The 20,323-nt window shown below is 55.1% G+C and overlaps 6 protein-coding genes across 6 annotated transcripts; 3 read left to right on the top strand and 3 right to left on the bottom strand.

Annotated features, from left to right (window-relative positions):
- Positions 1 to 734: 734 nt before the first annotated feature.
- PG994_013341 (uncharacterized protein) lies at positions 735 to 2,375 on the bottom strand (the record flags this gene model as incomplete). Its single annotated transcript, XM_066864750.1, has 6 exons — positions 735 to 1,182; positions 1,245 to 1,340; positions 1,390 to 1,781; positions 1,874 to 1,953; positions 2,011 to 2,123; positions 2,224 to 2,375. 6 exons carry the CDS (start codon positions 2,373 to 2,375, stop codon positions 735 to 737), a joined length of 1,281 nt encoding a protein of 426 aa, XP_066709711.1.
- Positions 2,376 to 5,373: 2,998 nt separating this feature from the next.
- Positions 5,374 to 5,718, bottom strand: PG994_013340 (uncharacterized protein; the record flags this gene model as incomplete). The annotated part of the gene is made up of 1 exon (XM_066864749.1): positions 5,374 to 5,718. The coding sequence occupies one exon, from the start codon at positions 5,716 to 5,718 to the stop codon at positions 5,374 to 5,376; it is 345 nt and encodes a 114-aa protein (XP_066709710.1).
- A 1,512-nt stretch (positions 5,719 to 7,230) lies between these two features.
- On the bottom strand, positions 7,231 to 10,814 carry PG994_013339 (elongation factor 3; the record flags this gene model as incomplete). The annotated part of the gene is given in 3 exon segments (XM_066864748.1): positions 7,231 to 8,445; positions 8,457 to 10,248; positions 10,660 to 10,814. The coding sequence occupies 3 exon segments, from the start codon at positions 10,812 to 10,814 to the stop codon at positions 7,231 to 7,233; spliced, it is 3,162 nt and encodes a 1,053-aa protein (XP_066709709.1).
- Positions 10,815 to 13,428: 2,614 nt separating this feature from the next.
- On the top strand, positions 13,429 to 14,769 carry PG994_013338 (uncharacterized protein; the record flags this gene model as incomplete). The annotated part of the gene is made up of 1 exon (XM_066864747.1): positions 13,429 to 14,769. One exon carries the CDS (start codon positions 13,429 to 13,431, stop codon positions 14,767 to 14,769), a length of 1,341 nt encoding a protein of 446 aa, XP_066709708.1.
- Positions 14,770 to 14,893: 124 nt separating this feature from the next.
- PG994_013337 (uncharacterized protein) lies at positions 14,894 to 17,835 on the top strand (the record flags this gene model as incomplete). Its single annotated transcript, XM_066864746.1, has 3 exons — positions 14,894 to 14,953; positions 15,047 to 15,583; positions 15,721 to 17,835. The coding sequence occupies 3 exons, from the start codon at positions 14,894 to 14,896 to the stop codon at positions 17,833 to 17,835; spliced, it is 2,712 nt and encodes a 903-aa protein (XP_066709707.1).
- A 555-nt stretch (positions 17,836 to 18,390) lies between these two features.
- PG994_013336 (uncharacterized protein) lies at positions 18,391 to 20,253 on the top strand (the record flags this gene model as incomplete). Its single annotated transcript, XM_066864745.1, has 2 exons — positions 18,391 to 19,810; positions 19,883 to 20,253. The coding sequence occupies 2 exons, from the start codon at positions 18,391 to 18,393 to the stop codon at positions 20,251 to 20,253; spliced, it is 1,791 nt and encodes a 596-aa protein (XP_066709706.1).
- Between the last annotated feature and the right edge of the window lie 70 nt (positions 20,254 to 20,323).

The following is a 20,323-nucleotide window of genomic DNA, read 5'->3' as shown; positions in this document are numbered from 1 at the left end:
CATTGACTGGAATCCAATGCCTGCTTCAGCCCTGTGACGAGTCGAATAGCGAGGGTGGAACGAGTCTCCAGTTGAGTCCCTGTTGAGTCACGAGACCAACACACCGAAGAAGGAGCCGCCAAGCCGCGCTTGTCCACTTCTTCTTTTTCTTTTTCGCAATGTTTTCTGTTTTTACTGTAGGGAACGCTGACGTTTTCTATAGCGCGTGTCAGTTTCACGTCGAAACGAACCCCCACTGAGTGCCACCCCCTGGCCAGTTTTGACAAGGGGAAGGAAGTCCAGGCGTCCGGCCCCACAGGGATCTTCACACCCGGTGCTTGGCGAATGAAGTTGCTAATCTTGATCCTCCACTGCCATTGGGACTCTTTGTTTTCTGGTATGACGCGGCTGTTCCCAGGGAAGTGGGTATGCGGCAGACGACGCTCTAGAACATCCGGCCTCAAGGGTCCTCAATCAGATTATAGTTATCAGCCTACTGATGGCAAGATACGATATCGGCATCACGTTATCTGATCTGCTTCTCCACTGCATATTCCTTCTGCTTGGCATGGTCCATATATATGTAGAATTGCCCTAGTATTTCCTTATCAGATCCTTCATCCATGAGCCCTGTTCCAGCCTGCACACCATTTTTCCATGACGACTTGCCTGCAGCATGACTTCCAATCAACCTTCGTAGTTGCAATACAGACTATGATTTGACCCACGCATGAAAAATCGACGAGAGGCCGCCATCAAAACTTTTCGTACTTGTTGCTGCTACGCACGGTTTGGCTGGGCTTCAGGGTCTTCTTCAATTGGGCATGGTAGCTGATGTCAGCCGTAGTCAGATCGTTGAAAGTTGACATGACAGTGCCGGGCTCGGATTTCTGAGCCCGGGGGCGGTTGAGGTTGCGAATGAACTTACGCAATCCGGGAAGCCCCGAACCCGGTAAATGTTGTGGCAGCTCCGGTGCTGATCCTGCGGTCGCGCGGCTGCCGTCGGGGGTCAAGCTCGAGGTGCTCTCGCCCGAGCCGAGATGCTCACGCGAGCGCCGGACCCATGAGCTCAGTGTTCGTCCTAAGTCCGTGAGTCGGCTCACGAAGATGGCGATCACAACTGGCAGAGATAGAGCGACGAGACCAATGCTGAGCTCCAAGTAACTGCGGTTGGGTGACTCGGTCAGTGTTATCTCCTCGGTTCTGGTGGGAAAACGCCCTTCAAGTCTCTCCTGAGTCGATGTCAATGTGGGAGTTTCACTTACCCGGTGATATACATGGCGATGCCTGACCACCATGAAAAGTCGTCAACGTCGAAAAAGTACTGTATAATCAGATTTGCTATCCCAGTAGCAATGGCACTACCAAGAAGAGTCAGCTGTTGCTCCGTACCACGGGGGATTTACTCACATTAGACCCGTCAGAAAGACAAAACTAATTCCGATCTTCCGCTTCTTGTTTAGGACCAGGTTTTTCACCTGAAGCAGTGGGATGAACAAAATATAGAAGTCCATGATGACCGAGAAATAAGTTCCTCCTAGAAAGAGGTTCGGGGAGATGGTCAGGCAGCGTGCGAAGTAGCGATCATCCAAGAAGCCGTCATGCTCGCTAGGCCACGGGACGCAGACCACTATCTCTATGATCATAAAGACAATGCAAAAAGTGACCACGACGGCTAACCCAGCCCAGACCATGATCCTGACCTGGCGAACAGGACCGAAGAGACGCAGGTAGAAGACCAAGAAGGCCACCTTGATCAAGGTGTTGCAGAGGCGATGGATAACCATATCTGCTATCGAGAGCTGCGTTGAAGCATGCATTAGCAACAGGATCCCATTAGCATAGAGAAGTAATTTTAGTAAGAAATGAAACTTCCGAAAAAGGCAAGATTTACTTTCAAGTATTGGATATACTTGCGCAGGGAAGCATCCCACAGGTGAATCCCTAGCAGACTGTTGCCTGGCATGTCACAGACTGTTTTCATATTTGTCAGCCGTCTATTCCAGTTGTTTCGTAAGTTCTGTCACTTACGACAAAGTACCACCACAGCATATGCCAATGTAGCTATCTGGAAAGTGGACGTGTTAGGATGCTGAGCACCTCCTCGAGCCCAACGGATCTCACCGTTGCTGCGATACAAAACCCTGAGACTAGTCAGTACAAGCCCTAGGCTGGCAGAATGCTGCAGCGGGGAACTCACAATCGTCCAGGCCAAATGAGTGATTGACTCTGAGGCGCACATACGTTCGACATCCGGTCAGCAGAAGCATGAGCGCAGACGTCACGGCAATGACGGTCACCAGCTGGTAGGATAGTGACTCCGGGTCAACGAGGTTGGACTCGTGTCCTGGAGGCGGATCCCGCGCCGGAGTAGTGTCCAGGTAGTCGTCACCCATGGCGCGCGAGGTGAAGTGTATTACTAGTTGTGAGGTGGATGGGGTTTTCTGGCCAAGCTCGGCTTCGGTTACCTGGCTATGTGATGGTGTAGGTGTGGGTTTGAAAGGAAGTAATACCCCATGTACAGTGACGGTGCGACGGCAACTTAGCCAAAGAGCCGTTTTTCGGGTGTTCGCAGTACTTAAGTCATTCTTCTTGGACCCGATTGGAAGGTTCTGTTTGCTTGGTGGTGCTCCTCTTTCGTTCGACCCGAGACGGCTAATTTCATTTGGGTACCAGCAGAGTGGTAACACTGCGTCAAGCAAGGGTCGATGTTTGCTCAGCAATATCGAAGCAAGTCACGCCAAGAAAGGGAGGGAAAGTGATGATCGATATTCTTGGCAGTCCAATCATGCTATCACTGAACGATAGGAAGTCGCAAACTTTGCTTGGCGAAGTCTAGTCAAAACGTACGACCAATGGAAGCAGAACTCAGGTCACCGCCAGCGCAGACCAGATGCACTGCAACTATAGGCTCGCAATGTATCTAGTCCAAGTGATAACAGTTTCTCATGCATGCGATTTGCAGTAGAATTGTTAGCATGGCGGCTTGCTACCCACCTTCATGTCAGAAACAACTTGGATGTTCTGATATGGGTACGGCGATATTGTAAGGCGCATGGTCCAACGCAGTTAATCTTGTTGGTTCTTCCAGAAACGTATCATTCGCTGGGATCATCTTGAGAGCCTAGAACATAGAAGAGCGGCCACAGTTGCGTCCCACCAATTCCACATGCACGAGGCGGGGAAAGCCCCGAGCAACACAATCTTGGGTGCAGCGTGGCGAAGCATTGCAATGCAGCAAACAAATCAAAGCGGTCGGCTAGTTCTGTAGCTGGATGCGGACACCAATTCACCATGTGGCGCCAACTGCATCGTATCATAGAAGACCGGCCCGGCAAGGGGTCGCCCAACCCACGATGTTGCAGTGGCCGTGACTATTCCCAGGGTTCTGAAGCTAGCCGAAAGTGCCAAACATGTTATCTGGGATTGGTCAGCTGTGGCATCTGAGCCGAAAGATCCTGCTTGTTTGCTCCCGGCCCGACTTCTTGTCTTGCTAGCTCTTCTCTTCTATTCAAGTAAAACTCTGGGTAGTCATAGTACCTGACTCGGAAAATTCTTTCCCAGGTTCGAGGGGGTAGTTTCTAGCGAAGTCTCAGCACTTCCTGTGCAGCAAGGATGCCTTGGGATCATTAGGCTACTCGCTGTCAGCAGACTCATAGTTCTTCACATTTCATCATCTGGGCATCTGTATTGTTGCAAGTTCACAGCAGAGCCTAATTCAGAGTATGCGTGAGGGGTCTATATGTCAGTCATGACCAATCCTTCTCTGTGTAAAAATGCCAAGCAACCCCGTTGACTGGTTCGATCTAGGGTGATAAGATCGCCTCTTTATCCCTTGCAGCCCTCAAAACTTGGAGTCCTCTAACGGTTTCGTACCTTGGAGATAAGCTGCATGTGCTTTACTCGCTGCTTGAGCGAACGCGTGGCGTAATGGATTCCTGGTCTGAAGGCCCTGATCAATTCGCTCTGCTGTCTTCGCTAAGCAACGTTTCCTTCTGAGGCGTAGTTACCCTCCATGGCTATTTTGTTATCATACACGGCTCCTTCCCTTTCGGTCGTACGATCAGGTATCCCATGAAGTACCATATGGTTTCACTATGAGTTAACCAGTGCAGTCTCTAGACTCGGACAAAGAGTATTGCTTTGTTGAGTATCTTGTTTCAGGCATGTATCGACCTCTCTATCAGGCTCGTCACGCATCTCTCCTCTTTGATGAAACCACCATTATCATCCCATTGCTCTTCGCGGACGTCTGTTCCAGTGACTGCACACTACTAAAAAGAGAAATTGGCCATCAGACCAAACTCCAAACTGCTTTATACTTACCCAAGTTCGCGTGGCTCGCGTGGAGGGGGACTCAATGGCCACTAAGAGCCATTGTTTGTGACAAACATCAAACATCACCACTTTCGCACGTCAACTAGTCCCCAGTCGAGCCGAGTTTCCCCCGCCATGGAGATGGCTTAGACTCTCCCGGTCCTACACGCGCTCACTATCTTCCACTACGACATATCCTCGAGAGTAACGCCTAACTCATACCGCATGTCCATCCTGAAAGCTCGTGGGCAGCATCGGCTTCATGTATTCTTCCAAACGCATACACAAGATTCGAGAGCGCAAAAGGCGAAGCCAACCGCGGCAAAAGGCGTTATGGATGTAATCAAAGAACTACGGGGAAAGTCTATCAGATTTGAGGTGAACCCAGAAGATGTGTATCTGAGGTTTCGATGATGTTGCCCCGGTGAAGAATATTTTCCTAGGGCAAGTGGGAAGGCTTTGCCATGCTACACTAGACTTAGGCGAGACTCAGACGCAGCTTAGGCACAGGCAAACAGGCATCGATGGCCGCAAGACAACCGCCATTTCTTTCAGGAGAACCCCGACCCTTTGAAATAAACATTGCATCCATCATGCGATAGTTGCTTCTGTATAAACAGAGTGTGATTGATTGCAGTTGTCACCAGAGATATCTACCGGACAACACAGAATCGAGCTTCCCTTATTTCGCCATCTTCAGTTCCACTTCGATTAATCATCAAGCTACTATCCCAGAACATATAACCCAAATCCACAGCTACGAGTCTAATACCCCGGGAGCCACTCCCCAACTCGATCAAGTTTCCATCCAGGAGCCCTGCCCTCAAGACAACAAACATGGACTTCCTCCGTTTCCCAGCCGAGGTACGCAACATGGTGTACATAGAGCTGTTTTTCATTCCCGACATCACAATCAGCATCATGGACGAGCCTCTATACCAATCTCCATGGCGACAGCTGGTCGGGCGTGATGACAAGACCGGCAAGCAAGTGAGCCTCGAGCCTGCGGTACTCCGCCTGAACAAGCAGACCCAAGCCGAGGGAAGCCCGATCATGTACTCGCAGAACCACTTCGACCTACGGAACCGGCATTCGTCCGCATGGGAACTGAGAAAGCGCTGCGAGATGATGCTGGTCCTGTTTGCGCACACCATCGGCCGCGGGAACGCCAGCCACGTCCGCCATGCCACGATCCAATTTCCGCCGCTCCTCCCGATCCATGGGCTCACGCTGCGCGCGGCAAGGCCGACTACGCCGTCGAACACCGTGGACGTCCTCGTCGCCGAGTACGGACACGTCGAGACGGTCGAGGCCTCGCTGGGCGAACTCGGACAGCTTACGCGAACCGGTCCAGTCAACAACCGTCAGGAGGTGGGTCGGGCCTGCCGCTGATTGATGACGAGCTCCGCTCGATGCCGTCATTGAAAAACATCGTGGTGAACGTCTGGGCGGGCTGCTATCAGTGGGCCAATCATGCCGTGAAATACTACATGGGCGCTACTCTGCTTTGGGGCATGGCTGACCGAGGATGGATCTTGGTAACCTGTTGCAACCATCAGAGAGATAGAAGACCTGTCCCAAAGTCGTGGTATTGGCCTGGACCGGAGCATGATGAATAAGGCAAGCAAGACCGTGAGTAAGACACACTATCCCATGGATCGACAGAAGCTTGACAACAGCGGACATGACAGATAATGCGAAACCTCTATCACTACCTTTTCCCAGTCGCTGTTGGTAACTCGGAGGTCTGCCGTTATAAAAGACGTATTTTTGGCGCATGTAAGTTACACGTGTTTCCACAGATTACAAATATCTACTTAGTTTATGTATATTTCAGTTCAGATCAACTGAGCTGAGTCCCAAGATATTCGTCTGAGATCCTGCAACACCCTATACGAGCGCCTACTTGTGCACCGTGCCTTTTCAATTAGAAGTTACAAGTATTGGCCTCGTCCACGTCGAAGTCGCTCCTTATTTAGCTCCAGTAGTTGAATGAGTGACTGGCCTGGTGAGCCTCGAGCCTGCCACACACTCCGGGCGAACAATGAAACTCACATCGAGGCCAGCTATGTGTGTCCTCTATCCATAAAACCGCTTCGCCTTGGTCTCTGAGTAAAGCTGCCCTCAGCAACTGGAATTTATAACACGCTGAGATGTCAATAGGAACCGAAGTGCCGCAATCCCCCAGGTTTTATATGGTGATCAAGGGGATAGTTCAGAGCTTGAAGCGTACAAGACAGATGAAAAGACACGGGCACGAACCGTTCCCCGTACAGCGTCCGCGAAGACTAGACCAACGCATTTCAATTCTATACACTCTTTCCCATATGTCGCTTACGCAGAGCCCAAAAACTCTATCAAAGTTTACAGGTGCATTCCTGGCAGAATGGCAATGTGGTGTTGAAAACGTTGTCCAGCGTTGGCAGGACAGAAGCGTTCGGGTGCTGGCGCCAGCAAGCTAAAGCTACAGGGGCCACAGAGACCTGAAGTTAGCGATGGGTACGATGTTGATCCAATCAGTAGACACTGTCGGGGTACTACCAACCCTCAAAATCTACTCCCAAATACTGCCAAAATTTCACGAGCAAACACACAAGTTGGTCTTAACAAAGGTCTATTAACGGAATTGCATTCTCTCTATCTAGTGGTATCCTCGCAGCCAGAATTCTGGGAGGTGATGATGCCTGGTCCTCCAATCCAGACACTCTCGCCTCAACGACTCTGGCGGCCGTCAAGGTGCGCCTGTCCCAGTTGTCTCTTTTTTCAACCAGTGACGCTCGAAACAGTAATGCCGTAAACCATGCAACCCAAAACTTTTCTGCTCATCGCAAGAGAAAAGGACAAAAGGAAAGGACGTGACCATGATCATACGTGGTATAGATTATGCGTGAAGAGTCGTAAAGGATCGCGTCGCGAATCTCGGGGGCGGAGCGATTAGATGTCGTCCTCATCGGAGAAGACCTCCTCACCACGCTTGCGGCGGGCCATACGCTCCTTCTTCTTCTTGCGTGCCTCGGAGCTAGTCAGCTTCGCCTTCTTCTTGGTTGTGACGATCTTGTTGCCCATAGCATCGAACTTCTCCTCTTCATCGTCCTCCTTCTTGTCCAGGCGGGCGCCGGAGCCCTGACCCTGCACCCAGTTGTGGCCGGAAGGAGTCATCTTGCCGTCCATGACAGCCCAGACTTCCTCAGTCAAGTCCTTGGTGAACTCAGCCGAGTGAGTAATGATAATGACACCACCCTCGAACTTCTTCAGGGCCTTGGACAGGGCACCGAGAGAGTCACGATCCAGGTAGTTGGTGGGCTCGTCAAGAACGATCAAGTGGGGTCGCTGCCAAGAGCAGGCAGCCAAGACGACCTTGACACGCTGACCACCGGACAGACCACGCATACGCGAGTGAGACACCAGCTCAGCGTCGAGACCGAAGTTGGCGCAGTGGGCCTCAATCTCCTTTCGGACCAGAGGTCGGAACTGACCAGAGGCGAGAGCCTCCTTCATATCGACATCGGCAACCATCTTCTGATGCGAGGCCAACAGCTCGGAACGGGGCAACCAGGCGTTGTCAGCAGACATCATCGGTACCCATCGCTCGTTCTTCATGCCGACGTTCTCACCAAGGGCGAACGAACACTCGTACTCGTAGCTGTTCTTGAACTTTCTGCGGCTGGAGATTCCGATGACGCGACGCTGAGTACCTTCGACCTTGAAGATCTTGTCCATGGCCTTCTCATCATCCTCGGTGATGACCTTGTTGGCACGGTCCATGGTCTCACGATCCTCACCAGTCTGGAATCGCCACTGGATGTACTCGGAAGGAGTGCTGGACAAGTGGTTATCGATGTGGGCGAAGGCGTGCTGCTTGATGTAGGCGATACGGATGTTCTCGTGCTGGTAGATCTCACCGGCGGTGGGGATAAGTTCACCAGTGAGGACGTTGATCAGTGTGGACTTGCCAGCACCGTTGGGACCAATGACAGCGATACGGGAGCTGAGCGAGCACTGGAATGTAATGTCGCTGATCTGGGGCTTGGGGGTACCGGGGTACTGGAAGCTCATCTTGGTGGCACGGAGAATGGCCTTGGCCTTGGTCTTGACACCCTCCAGGAAACCGGGCTCGGGGAAGCTGAACTCGATCTCAGATTCTCCGAGCTCGTAGTAACTTTGGCGTGAGGGTTCTGCTTGACAAAGTCCTTCAGGTTACCCTTGTAACGCCTAAGCTTGAAGCGCTCGTAGTGGATGATGTACTGAGTGACGTTATCCAAGAAGCTGCTGTCGTGGGAGACAATGATGGAGGTGCAGGGAGAGTTGCGGAGGTAATCCTCCAGCCACTTGACGTTCTTCACATCCAAATGGTTGGTAGGCTCGTCAAGAAGCAGAATATCGGGGGACTCGAAGACAGCACGGCACAAGGCGAGCTTCATTCTCCAACCACCAGACAGAGCAGTGATGCCACCGTCAACCATAGCGGGGTTGAAGCCGAACTCGTCGAGCTGCTTCCTGACATCCTCCTGGCTCGTCTCGACCTTAGCCTCAGCAAGCTTCTTCATGGTCCAGTCGATGACAGTCATCTCAGTATCAGCAGAGTCCAGATCGTGCTCAATGAAGGCAGTCTTGACTTCACTCTGCTTGGGGAAGCCTTCGACTTGTTCGTTGTTGATGGCGCGCATAAGAGTGGACTTTCCGGAACCGTTGGGACCGCAAAGACCGTAGCGGCGACCACGCTTCAGACGCAGATGGGTCTGGTTGAGAAGAATCTTGGCACCGTAGGCAAGAGAGAATGTGCAGTCGCAAAGATCCTCGCCATCATCATCGGCATCAGCCTCGACCTCATCAACGCCCTCCATACCAGGAGAGGCACGCTTGCGGAGGGTGTCAACGACGCTCTCGGCATCAGCCTCACCGACGACGACAACGACGAAAGGCTTAACGGCACCGGCCCAAACGGCGGAGTCGGTCTCCTTCTCGTCAATAAGCTGACCACCAATGGCAGAGATGTACTCCATGACGGGGCCGAGCTTCTCAGCAGTCTTGGAGTGCTTGCTGGGGATGATGGCCTTGAGGTGGCCAAGGACGACGGACATATCGCTAGCGCGGCTGACCTCAGGGATGACACCGTTCTTGACGTCACCAACACGGATGATGGTCTCAAGAGCTTGCTTGGTCTTCTCACGAGCCTCGGGATCAGCCAAGTTCTCGTAGTTCTTCTGCAGACCGGGCATCATCTTGGGCAAGAAAGGAGCGACGATGGTAGGGTCGTCGACCAGCTTGCACATGTTGTCGATAATGACAGCAGCCTTTCGCTTGATGGCGGTATCACGCTCACCCAGACCACGATCCAAAAGAGGGACCATGAGGGCCAGAGTAGGCTCGCGAACCTCAGTGACGAAAGTGGTGGCACCGAGCAAGTGAACAGTCTCAGGAACGTTCTCGGGCTTAGCAATACACTTGATAAGCTCGGGAATGAAACGCTCAATATCTCTGTTGACGATCAGCTCGCAGAGCTTCTCCATGGTCTTGTAGGCGCGCTCCTTGACCTCCTTCTTGGTGTCCCACATGGACTCAGAGACGCAGGGGATCAGTTCGGGGACGCGGTAGGCCAGCTGGGCGGGGGCGACGCGGACGAGGGTGTCGATACAGTCGAGAGCGGTCATCTTCTCGGGCCACTTCTGGGCAGTGAGGATGGAGTTCATGATGTGAGGAAGGACGGCCTTGACGGCGTTGGGGGTGATAGCCTCCATGATGGCCATGGCGGCAGCGATGGCGGCATTCTTGACGCCAGTGATCTTGTCGCCAATGGCGGCAAGAACGGAAGGCAGAAGGACGACGAGGTAAGGCTCGACGTTGGTGCCAACCTCGGAGTGCTGGGCGATGTCCTGGATGGCCAGGGCAGCCTTTTCACGGAGGGCGGCATCCTTCTTGTTGGAGATGTGCTTCTTCAGGGCCTCAACAGTCCTATAGGCAACATTATGTTAGCATACATACAAATGACAGAAGATGGTTGATCATTGTCGCAACAGCTCAAGGCGATTCTAGCTGCCACAGCGCAAATTCGCACATCTCGACTTTTTTTCCCACTATCAGAAGAGGGGTGATTTGGCAGACCCACAAAATGTGAGATAGACCAAAATCACCCCGACATGCTTGCAGAATGAGAATTCTCTTCATGGCAGGCTGACCAGTACAGGGTAAAGTTTGAGAAGCCGCTGTTTGCGCTGCCTGACTGCAACGTCGCAGGATATCGTGTATGTAGGGTGTCGGGGAGAGAGTAGGCCTTGAACCTGGTCACAAGCCCAGGGCTGTGGAAGGCGCACAAAGTGCAATTGGCGGGGGGTATGATGTTGGAAGGGCGTGCGGGTTACTCACTTCTCGGGGGCGTCCTGGTCCTCGATGCGACCGTTGATGAAGCTGGCCAGAGCGTTGGTGGCCTCCTTGGTCGCAGCAGCGTCCTTGGAGACGGTCAGCTTGGACATGAGGTCGTCCAGGACCTTGATGGATTGGGAGTTCTCCTTGGCCGACATTGTGAAGGATGTTGTCGGAAGATTAGGGAGGTGCTTTTGTCTAAAACGAAGCGCCGGATCGTCTATGAGACCCAAGATAACCGTCTAGATCGGTACCGAAAAAAATGTGTCAAAAAGATGACGAGAAAAGTGATCAAAGCCCACAGATACTGATGGAGAATCAGACCTGTTCTATGATGGCAACTTGGTCACACTCTGATGTGTTCTTTTTTTCTATACACCACGCGGGGTATCGGAGAAAGAAATGCTGAGTTGGAGGCTCAGACTTCTCTCAATATTCGGTGAGAAAAAAAAAGGAGAGGAAAGGTGTAGGAGGAAAAGAAGAGAGGTTGTGGAGGGGAGGAAAAAAGTCAGCAGCAAGCCCGAGGTAGGGTAACAGGGCAAGACACCTTTTATCTAGCAGACTGTGTCAGATAATGGCAGCTTGGCCTAGTGCTGGTGTTGGGATTGGGATTTGACTGGCCCAGAAAACAATTTTTTTTCGTCTTGGGTTCTGACTGCGGTCGAGGGGCAACAGGAATTTTGGTGCGATGGAGGGGAATCCTCAGTCCAATGGAGGGGTCTCTGTCTAAGATGTGGGTCCTATAGGTGGGGCAGAGGGGGAGATCTTTTTGGGCGCCACTGGAAACCGCTGAGTCTGAGTGATAGAGAGAGCGACAAGGCGGGGGTGCACGTTGCCCTGTGAGAGTGAGAGAGAAAAAAATGTCGGCCTGAAAAAAGATTTACAGGGTGCATCCCACCCCAAGCCAGCACAGCACAGACAACTGCTGCCAAACTGTTCTAGCCTGCACGGGTTTTGATTGGTCTTTGCGATTCGTGCTTATCGTTTATCGCCTAGATTACTAGATAATAGGGGGCTAAAAGTCTGATGAGAGTTCGCCGCCGCCTGAAAGCAGAGTGACCAGCAAAGGCGGTGAGAGCGAGCCGTTCATGCACATGGCAATTTGTGCAGTCTAGGATGGACTTGCAAAGACAGCAACACAGCCCGACTATTCTTGGATTATGTACAGTACCTCTTCCTTACCAAGGCTTTTTTCCCTACGAGTTTCATTCATACCACCATAATGCTTCAAGGCGATAGTGCTTGTTGCTGATAACCACACTCACGCCTGCGCACAGAGCAGGCTCAGTCTGTTTCGGCTTGCTTGGGAACATGGCCAGCTTTCGTACTTAAGTCATTTTTACCTCTGCCTGACATACGTCTTTCCCGTCCTACCGGAGCCTACATCATCAAAGTACGCGCAGCGCTATCAGATAGAAATCAAGCATTCGTTGCATTCTTAGTGCACGTACGAAATCGAAATAGCGGCATCCAGGCATTCTGGCGAACCGGGAGAGTCGGTTATTGTTACTCAACTTGTCCCACAAATACAACTCATGTGTCTTGCCACCCACGTTATTCTTCTCTGGACTGTTCCACGGAGCATGGCTTCATCCTTCCCGTTCGTAATGCGATTTATTGTTGCACTCTAGTATAAGAATAAGAAGACCCATCCCTCGCTGGTTCAGGAGACCACGAACTAGACCACGGGCTGGATGGGTTGATCTAACAGCAGCCACCAAGCGATGTTCACCCCAACCCTTTCCGGCTATTTTCTCACCACGGCATTCCCGATCAAGGGACCCCTTAGCGCCCCTGCCTTGGCGGGAAAGGAAGAAACAGTCAGCATTGGAGCCTGCCTACCTACCTAACGTACTATTAATATTAGTAGCCGAAAATTTTAGCAGGTAGGTACTTGTTTGCAGTCAGAATAAATTCACATCTTTTAATGCCAATCGTGTCGGCAAGCTTGCTTGATATTCTGATAAATGATAGACCCACCCCCGGATTTCTTATTATCTTCTTTGCATTGCGGCGGACGGATCGCACCCGCAGCGCCCCCCGGATCCAATGACCATAAGCATCAGGGTGTTTAGGGAGCGCTTGTCCAAAACCATCACCGCCTTTTGGTCTTGCTGACGATGCTTCAAGACTCACAATGGGTAGGCTCAATTCTTTCGCGAGGAATAAACGATGCTGTTTCGAGTCTGCTTGGATAATCAATCAATTCCTTCCTCGGATGCGCTCAGATTTGCTCGCAAAATCATATTCGCAGTTACGCCCAAGGTCCATTGCTCATTACATGCAATTAATTCAACATCTTGCTTCAAGGCGGACATTGGTGTTCTAATCCATATAACGAAACAACACGAGTTGTGAAATAAGAGGACCATTATCATATCCGTTGTAAATCACGGTTAAACAATGAATTGATTCCATCGACGGGGCTGTTCGTCGCATGCGGACAAGCCTTTGGCATGACTACACCAAACCAGACAGACAAAGGACTATCGAGGCTTCGACCCCGGAAGCAGCAATGAATAGTAGACCTTGAGGACAAAGTAATTGAGAGATGCCAGAAGCGATTACTTCGTCGCGACGTCGAAAACGCATCTGGTGTTTACCGAGTACTCTCGTTCTTGTAGCTTTCACCCCTTAATGGCGGGATATCTCTACTTAGATATTTACACGAAGAATTTTTTGGACTCTATAAGGAAATATACACATACAGATAGGCGCATTACTTCCTCCCCCTGGGTACTGGAGGCAACGCCTCGCCCTTTGATCTCTACCATGAATCCCAGTGGTCCCCAAAACCCAAAGTCGCAGACGAGAAATGCTCAGCAACCCAGCAGCAACCCATTTTTAGGTCAGGATCAGGTGAAAGCTCAGAACGTCATCCCGCCGTTAAACAAGGCTCCCCTCACATCAAACGGCCCTGAGAGGAAGATAGCTTCATTCCCCTACCCGTACCCGTCGCCGCCGTCTGAGGGGTCGTCGCCCCCGGACCCAAACTACGAGGCGATGGGACTGAACCCCGACGAAGGGGCCGGCCTCGCCCGCCACCCGCTGCCGACCTTGGCCGAGCCGCCGCCCCCAGCAGATCCGACCCTGACGGACCGCGCCGCGTACCGGGCGCGGCGCTTCCTCGAGAAGAGCCAAGTGCCCCGGGTCGCCGGCTGGGACTGGGAGCCGTTCCTGACGGCCATCTTCGAGCGCGACCAGAAGGTGCCGCTCGACGAGGACGACGACGCCATCAACTTCGTCGAGGAGGAGGACGACCTCGACGCCGCCGACGGGTTCGACACCGACGACACGGACGGCCTGGGCGTCTCGGCGGGCCCCCTGAACAACCAGCCGACGCAGATCCCGAGCACGCTGGAGCCGGGCCAGCGGCCCGCCAACGGCGGCGCCGCGCACCGGCCGCCGACCCTGAACCAGAAGCCGCCGCCCAAGCAGCCGGGCGACGGCTCGTGGGACTTCGTGGTGTACATCCCGGAGTGGACGGACCCGGCGTGGGACCCGGCGTGGGAGCGCATCTACGGGACGGACCAGAAGAAGCCGCGGTTCCAGCGGGACGCGCTGCAGACGCTGCGGCCCGCGCTGCGCGCCGAGGACGCGGTGCGCAACCCGACGCCGTACGCGCGGCGGTGGGGGATCGCCGCGGACCGGACGGACGGGCGCAGCCGGACGAGCCCGACGTTCTCGCGGACGCGGGACTACGGGCCGGGCATCGACGACGCCATCGTGACCAAGATCATGGACGACGCGACGCGCGCGCGCTGCCACGAGCAGACGCAGACGCTCATCGCGCAGGGCAAGACGGCGTACCGGGGCCAGGGGATCGCGCCCGAGATCATGGACGCCTACCGGGCGTACGCGAGCATCCCGAGCCAGGAGGAGATCCGCACGGGCGCCGTGAAGGCGGGCTTGCCGTTCGAGCGCTACGTCCAGACGCTGCCCCAGGCCGTGCGCGAGCTTTATAGCGGCCTGATCGACGACGTGCTCGAGGACGAGGACTACCAGCGCATCCTCTTCTACGACATGACCTCGGACGAGATGTACCGGAATAACGTTTTCACCATGTCTGACAACGAAAAGTACAACCTATCAGAAATAGAGCTTCATCCGTAAGCAGGCCATGATCAGCATCCAGGTTTAGGGGTACCTCTCTTCTCGGTTTACTACATGTACTGATGCATATCGAATTAGGCTCATAAGCAAGGCGAAGTGGGAAGACACTTTATATAAAGGAGCAATGGTTGAGTACCCCCGTCTTGCCTACGACTTCTGGGGCAAGCGAGACGAGTACGACGTGGTAAGTTGCCGTTGGCCCCCCCCCCCCCTGTTGTATTTCCTCACTTTCTGGGAGCCGATGGAAACTGACAGCATCTTGCTGTGCCGTGCTTAGCACCGGAACCCCACGCTCTGGGCCGCCCTCCAGCCCGCGCTGCAGCTCGTGACGCGCGTGCTGTACACGAACCCGATGTTCTGGCGCAGCATCAGGGACCTGCGGACGCGGCGCAAGGTGGACCCGCGGCTGGACCCGCGGGACCCGGCCACGCAGGCGACTCCCTTCCTGCAGAAGATGATCCGGCTGGATGAGATCAAGCAGCCGGGCGACACGGGCTACGCCGCGGACCGGGACGCGTGCTGGCAGGAGCTCGACGACCTGGCCGCGGCCGGGTTCGACTACACCTACCACGTCGACCGGCTGCTGCTGGAGCGGCTCGAGCTCGGCATCGGCCCGGGCTTCATCGACGAGGAGGGCAAGCCCGCCGGGTTCGTCTACGGCCGCACCAGCCTGCTCATGGCAGGCCCGGACTCCAAGATCCGGGTCAACATCTCGGCCGAGCTGGTTTGGGCCTTGCTTGTCCCCATGTACAGTAGCAGCGAGAAGCTGTGCGCCAGCTATATAGTCGCGACAACTCTGCTTCATGAAATCATGGTAAGTGCTGTACCTAATCTGCAGCATCCTAAGCCCTCCCTTGCTTGGTTTTTCCATTTCGTATATTCCTTTTCTTTTTTCAACTTCACGCCATCGCTCCATTTCAATTGATTCCAAGCGAATCTAACAATACGCAGCACGCGACATGTTACGCCGTAGATCTCATGTGTATGCGGGAGCACACGCTCTACGACCCGAAGCAGGACTGGCAAATCAGCAACGTGCTGCACGACTGGTGGAACACGGCGACGGACGTGGACTGCGGGCGCGGCGAGCCGTGGTGGCGGGACGACCTGCGCTGCGAGCTGGGCTGGGCCTTCGAGAAGGAGTTCTGGGGCGACAGCGCGGTGGCGCTGACGGGGGGCAGCATGCAGAACCGCCTGTCCAAGCACATCACGACGATGCCGCTCGCCATCATGGCGGAGCGGCACCACGCGGCCAACTACGTCAGCAGCAACGACGTGCTGCGCGGCCACTACCCGGTCGAGGACTACTACCGGCCCGTGCCCATCGACTACTACGCCAAGTTCTTCACCGACGCCTTCTGGCAGGTCGAGTGGCCCCGCCACGGCTTCGAGGCCTTCAAGCGCCTGCCGCCTGACCGCCAGAACCTCTGCCTCATGCTGCCGGCCTGGTACCCCGAGAAGGCCATGCAGGACATCTTCGGGTCCGACAACTGGCGCTTCTTCCGCGTCGTCATCCGCTCGCTCCGCCGCTACGGCCATCCCCTCATGGCCGAGTACCTCAACCAGATAGTCTGGGAGGTCCGCGGCTTCCACAGCCTCCGCAACCGCTGGCTGATCGACATGCGCACCTGGCAGTACCCGGACGCGATCTGGGCGGAGCTGACCGGACGACTGGATGGGATCGCCGACGACGTGAAGAGGAAGTGGCTGGTCGTCAGCAGCCCGACCGACGAGCTCTACCATGAGTGTCTTGCTGGCAAGTTATCTCCTCATCCCAACCGTCAACAATGGGTTCAGTTGATGCAGAACCAGTTCATTGATCTCACCAAGGACGGCGGTCCCTACTTCACCGAGATCGAGTCAATGCATCGGGTAGCGCAGGACGAGCTGCGCGTCATGGAGCGGATGGTGTACGAGTTCTTCACGGTGCGCAAGGGCCAGCGCAAGTTCATCTACCGCCCGGAGGCCGACGCGGACCCGCTGATCGCGCTGCTTAACCGGATGATCAACTACAAAGAGAAGATCGATGAGCACCAGAGCAAGCTAGACGATCTACAGATGTGTGCGATATTGGCCAGCGAGACGGACCGCATCAGCACCTGGTGCGCGTGGCTGGACCAGGACTCGCAGCGGCTCGAGCATCTGAGCAACTTGGTCCTCGGCGAGTGGCAGATCGACGACGACGAATCCAAGAAGCTGCGTGAGGCTATGAATACGGTACCGTCAGCCCTCTACGAAAAGCGTGCGGCCAGGGTGCGCAAGCTAGCCATGAAGGAGTATACCGGCTTGGACTACCGGATCCGTGAGGCTGTGGATGAGTTCTACAAGAAAATCGAGTCCTTTGTGGGGAAGGTCATGATGCCCAAATCGATGTTGCCCGAAGACTTTAGTCAAGGAATGCCGACGGCGCGTCAAAAGGTCCTCGCACTCCAGAAGCGACTACAAAATTTTGGCGGAGATTCATTGGGCAAACCTCTGGAGTCCATCAGTTCGAATCAGTCCGGCAACATATTCGCCTACAAGAACCCCAGTATGAAGAGCGCGGTGGATGATCCGACCCGTCGCTTCGGGGCTACTGTAGGCATGTCGAACACAGGGGCTACAGGCGGGGTCAGCACGAAGAAACAAGGTAACAGCGGCCTAGCTTTCGGGCAGTCCGGGTACCAGGTCCCCGCGCTACCACGGCGTACGTCAGGGCCAAAGATGGCTACTTCGGCGAATGCTTTCACCAAATACGGTAACCTGCAGAGCACGCTGGCGAACACACCGGCCAAGTTTCAAGGCAGCTTCGCCAGTCAGGCCAATGTGATGGCGCCGCCGGCCTCGTCATTCGGAGGTATGCCGTTCCCGACGGCTGGAAATCCATTCGGGTCGACCAACGCCGCGACGATGATGCAGACACCTTTCCCATACCCCTATGCAGACCGTAACATGACGACCAGCGACTTGGCGTATGTAACGCAGAATCCCACGCCGGCGTTCCAGCATCTTATGACCGCTCTTCAGCTCCCAGACGAGACTTACCGAGAGTCAGAGAATGGCGACGACTCTGACATGGAAATGTAAGATAATTGGTGGTGGCAGGTAGAAGAGTAGAGAACAACTGCACCTTCAGTGCTTGGGAGAAGGTGGTGCTAAGACAATATGTTGAATATAAGTTTTGTATATATGTAAAAGTAGATAAACTAATATGTTACCAATGAGATATCCCACCGGACGCCAGTATCAAGCGCGGGAGTCACGGCACACGTTTGGTGCATGTTCGTAAAAGGGGCGGGAGGGGCAGACGCAGCGGTACGTACCATCTGATGTCTTCACCAAGCACACGGATGATCAATCGAGTCTTTCAGCAATGAAACACCCGTAGAAACCCAGTGTTATTGAGTATATCTAATAGGAACCGTCATGGACACATCTTATTCTTGAGAGCGCACTGGCGATCGATCGTCCGAGCCCAAAGCGGGAACATGGGCAGGTCTAGCACAGTGATCAGGTGCCTTCTGCTGATTACGAAGCATCCTACTGAGGTCGCCTTGTTCGAATCTGACCAGAAGAGCAGAATTGATAGGCTGGACCAGAACCTAAGAGTATTGCTCGATGAGTGATAACGACAAGTGCAGAATGAGCCCCCGCGACGAGCCCCACGAGCATGCAGGTCTCGGCTACCCGGGCCCTCGCACCATCGCAGAAGACAGCGATGCAAACGACAACATCTACGCCACCATCGCGCGAGCCCGACGCGCCATATCCCAAACCTCACCATGGCGCCTCCTCTGCCTGGCCCTAGATTTCGTCAAACCCGAGATCCTGCAGCCGTCGCGCCGGCGACAACACGGCGGCTCCTCTTCCCGCGGCGACCGCGCCAGCACCGCCTGGCTCGACGGCCTCCGCGGCTGGGCCGCCTTCAGCGTCTGCCTGGCCCACATGAGCGTCTACACGCACCCGCGCATCGAGCTGTGCTACGGGGCCCTGATCGCGCCGTCGCCGGACTCGGGCCACCCGTCGCTGCGCAACGCGACGCCCGCCGCGGTGCCCGGGCTGCGCCTCTTCTGGTCCGGCGGCCACTTCGCCGTCATGATCTTCTTCGTCATCTCCGGGTACGTCCTGACCAAGCGGCCCATCACTCTGCTTTCTCAGCTGCCACCGCCACTGCCATTACCATTACCACCGCACCAGAGACAGCCACAACAGCCCTTCGTCGACGCCCTCCACTCCGCCATGTTCCGGCGCCCCCTCCGCCTCCTCCTGCCCGTCGCCCTAAGCACCCTCTTCTTCGCCACGTCGTGGCACGTGCTCGACATCGCGACGCCATGGCCGGAGCGGCAAGCCAGCCTGGGCGCCGAGCTCTGGAGCTGGGCGCGGGACCTGCTCAAGTTCGGCTTTTTCTTCCGGAATCGCGTGCTCTACACCTACTACAACATCCACACGTGGACCATCCCCGTCGAGCTGCGCGGGTCCTGCTCGGTCCTCGTGTGGCTGTTCCTGTGGGGATCCCCCCCATCTGTCTCCTCGTCTTCGTCAGGCGGCTCTGGCGTGTTGACGTGGCGGCGCGTGGTAGCCACTGCGGCCATGACCATCTACCTCGCCGTGGGCGCCGCGGGGGCTTGGTACGCGGCCTTCTTCGCGGGCATGCTGACGGCGGAAATTGACGTTCTTGCCGCCGCTGCCGCCTCCAATGCGGCCGCAGATGGGAAACTCGTCTATAACCAGAATCCTCACCCCCGCCTCCCTTGGGACGGTCTACTCGACTTCCTCCGACGCAGGCCCCGCATGAGATCAGTTCTTCTGCACGTCATGCTCGCCGCGGGCCTGTACCTCGGCAGCGAGCCATCGTCCGACGTACTCAAAACCGAGGAGCTGCTGGGCAAGTGCCGAGGGTGGAAGACCCTCGGCCGCCTCATCCCAGCGCCCTACACGGCCTCCGACGAGCCCGAGAGCGTGCAACGGTGGTTCTGGCTGTTCTGGGCGGCCTGGCTGCTTTTCGTGTCGGTCAAAGAACTCAACTGGGCGAGATCGTTATTCGAGACGCGCTTTTCTCAGTGTAAGTCCATGGGAATCTCTGACTTTGATGAATAATCCTCACACTGACTGACCTTTCCCTGCCCCCCACCAGACCTCGGCCACCACTCCTTCGCCCTCTACCTCATCCACGGCCCCCTCATCGGCCTCGTATCCGAGCGCCTCTTCTACCTGACGGGCGTGAAGAGGGGCCCCCTCTCCGACGCCGAGGCCGCCCAGTTCGGGCACCTCATGAACCGCTGGCGCGACGACCCGCGCTGGTGGCCGTTCCCGCGCCACCCCACCCCGAGCGCCGTCGATGTGCTGCAGCCCTACTGGTACGGCCTCGAGCCCGAGTTCCTCGTCTGTGTCGCGCTGAGCCTGCCCGTCTTCCTGTACGCGGCCGAGCTGGGCACCCGGCTGTTCGACGAGCCGGGCGTCCGGGTGTCGCGCTGGGCTTATCGGAAGCTGGTGAAGAAGAGCTAGCTGGCGGACAGGAATGAAGAACTAGGAGGCTTAGGCTAGGCGCTCGAAGAAAACAGCACCTTCTGCTTCA

Source organism: Apiospora phragmitis, assembly GCF_038363925.1.
Source record: "Apiospora phragmitis strain CBS 135458 chromosome Unknown utg000011l:1.0-3236445.0:1.0-3240683.0, whole genome shotgun sequence".
NCBI lineage: Eukaryota > Fungi > Ascomycota > Sordariomycetes > Amphisphaeriales > Apiosporaceae > Apiospora > Apiospora phragmitis.
The sequence above is the reverse complement of the archived record's forward strand: the minus strand, read 5'-3'. Positions and strand labels throughout refer to the sequence as shown.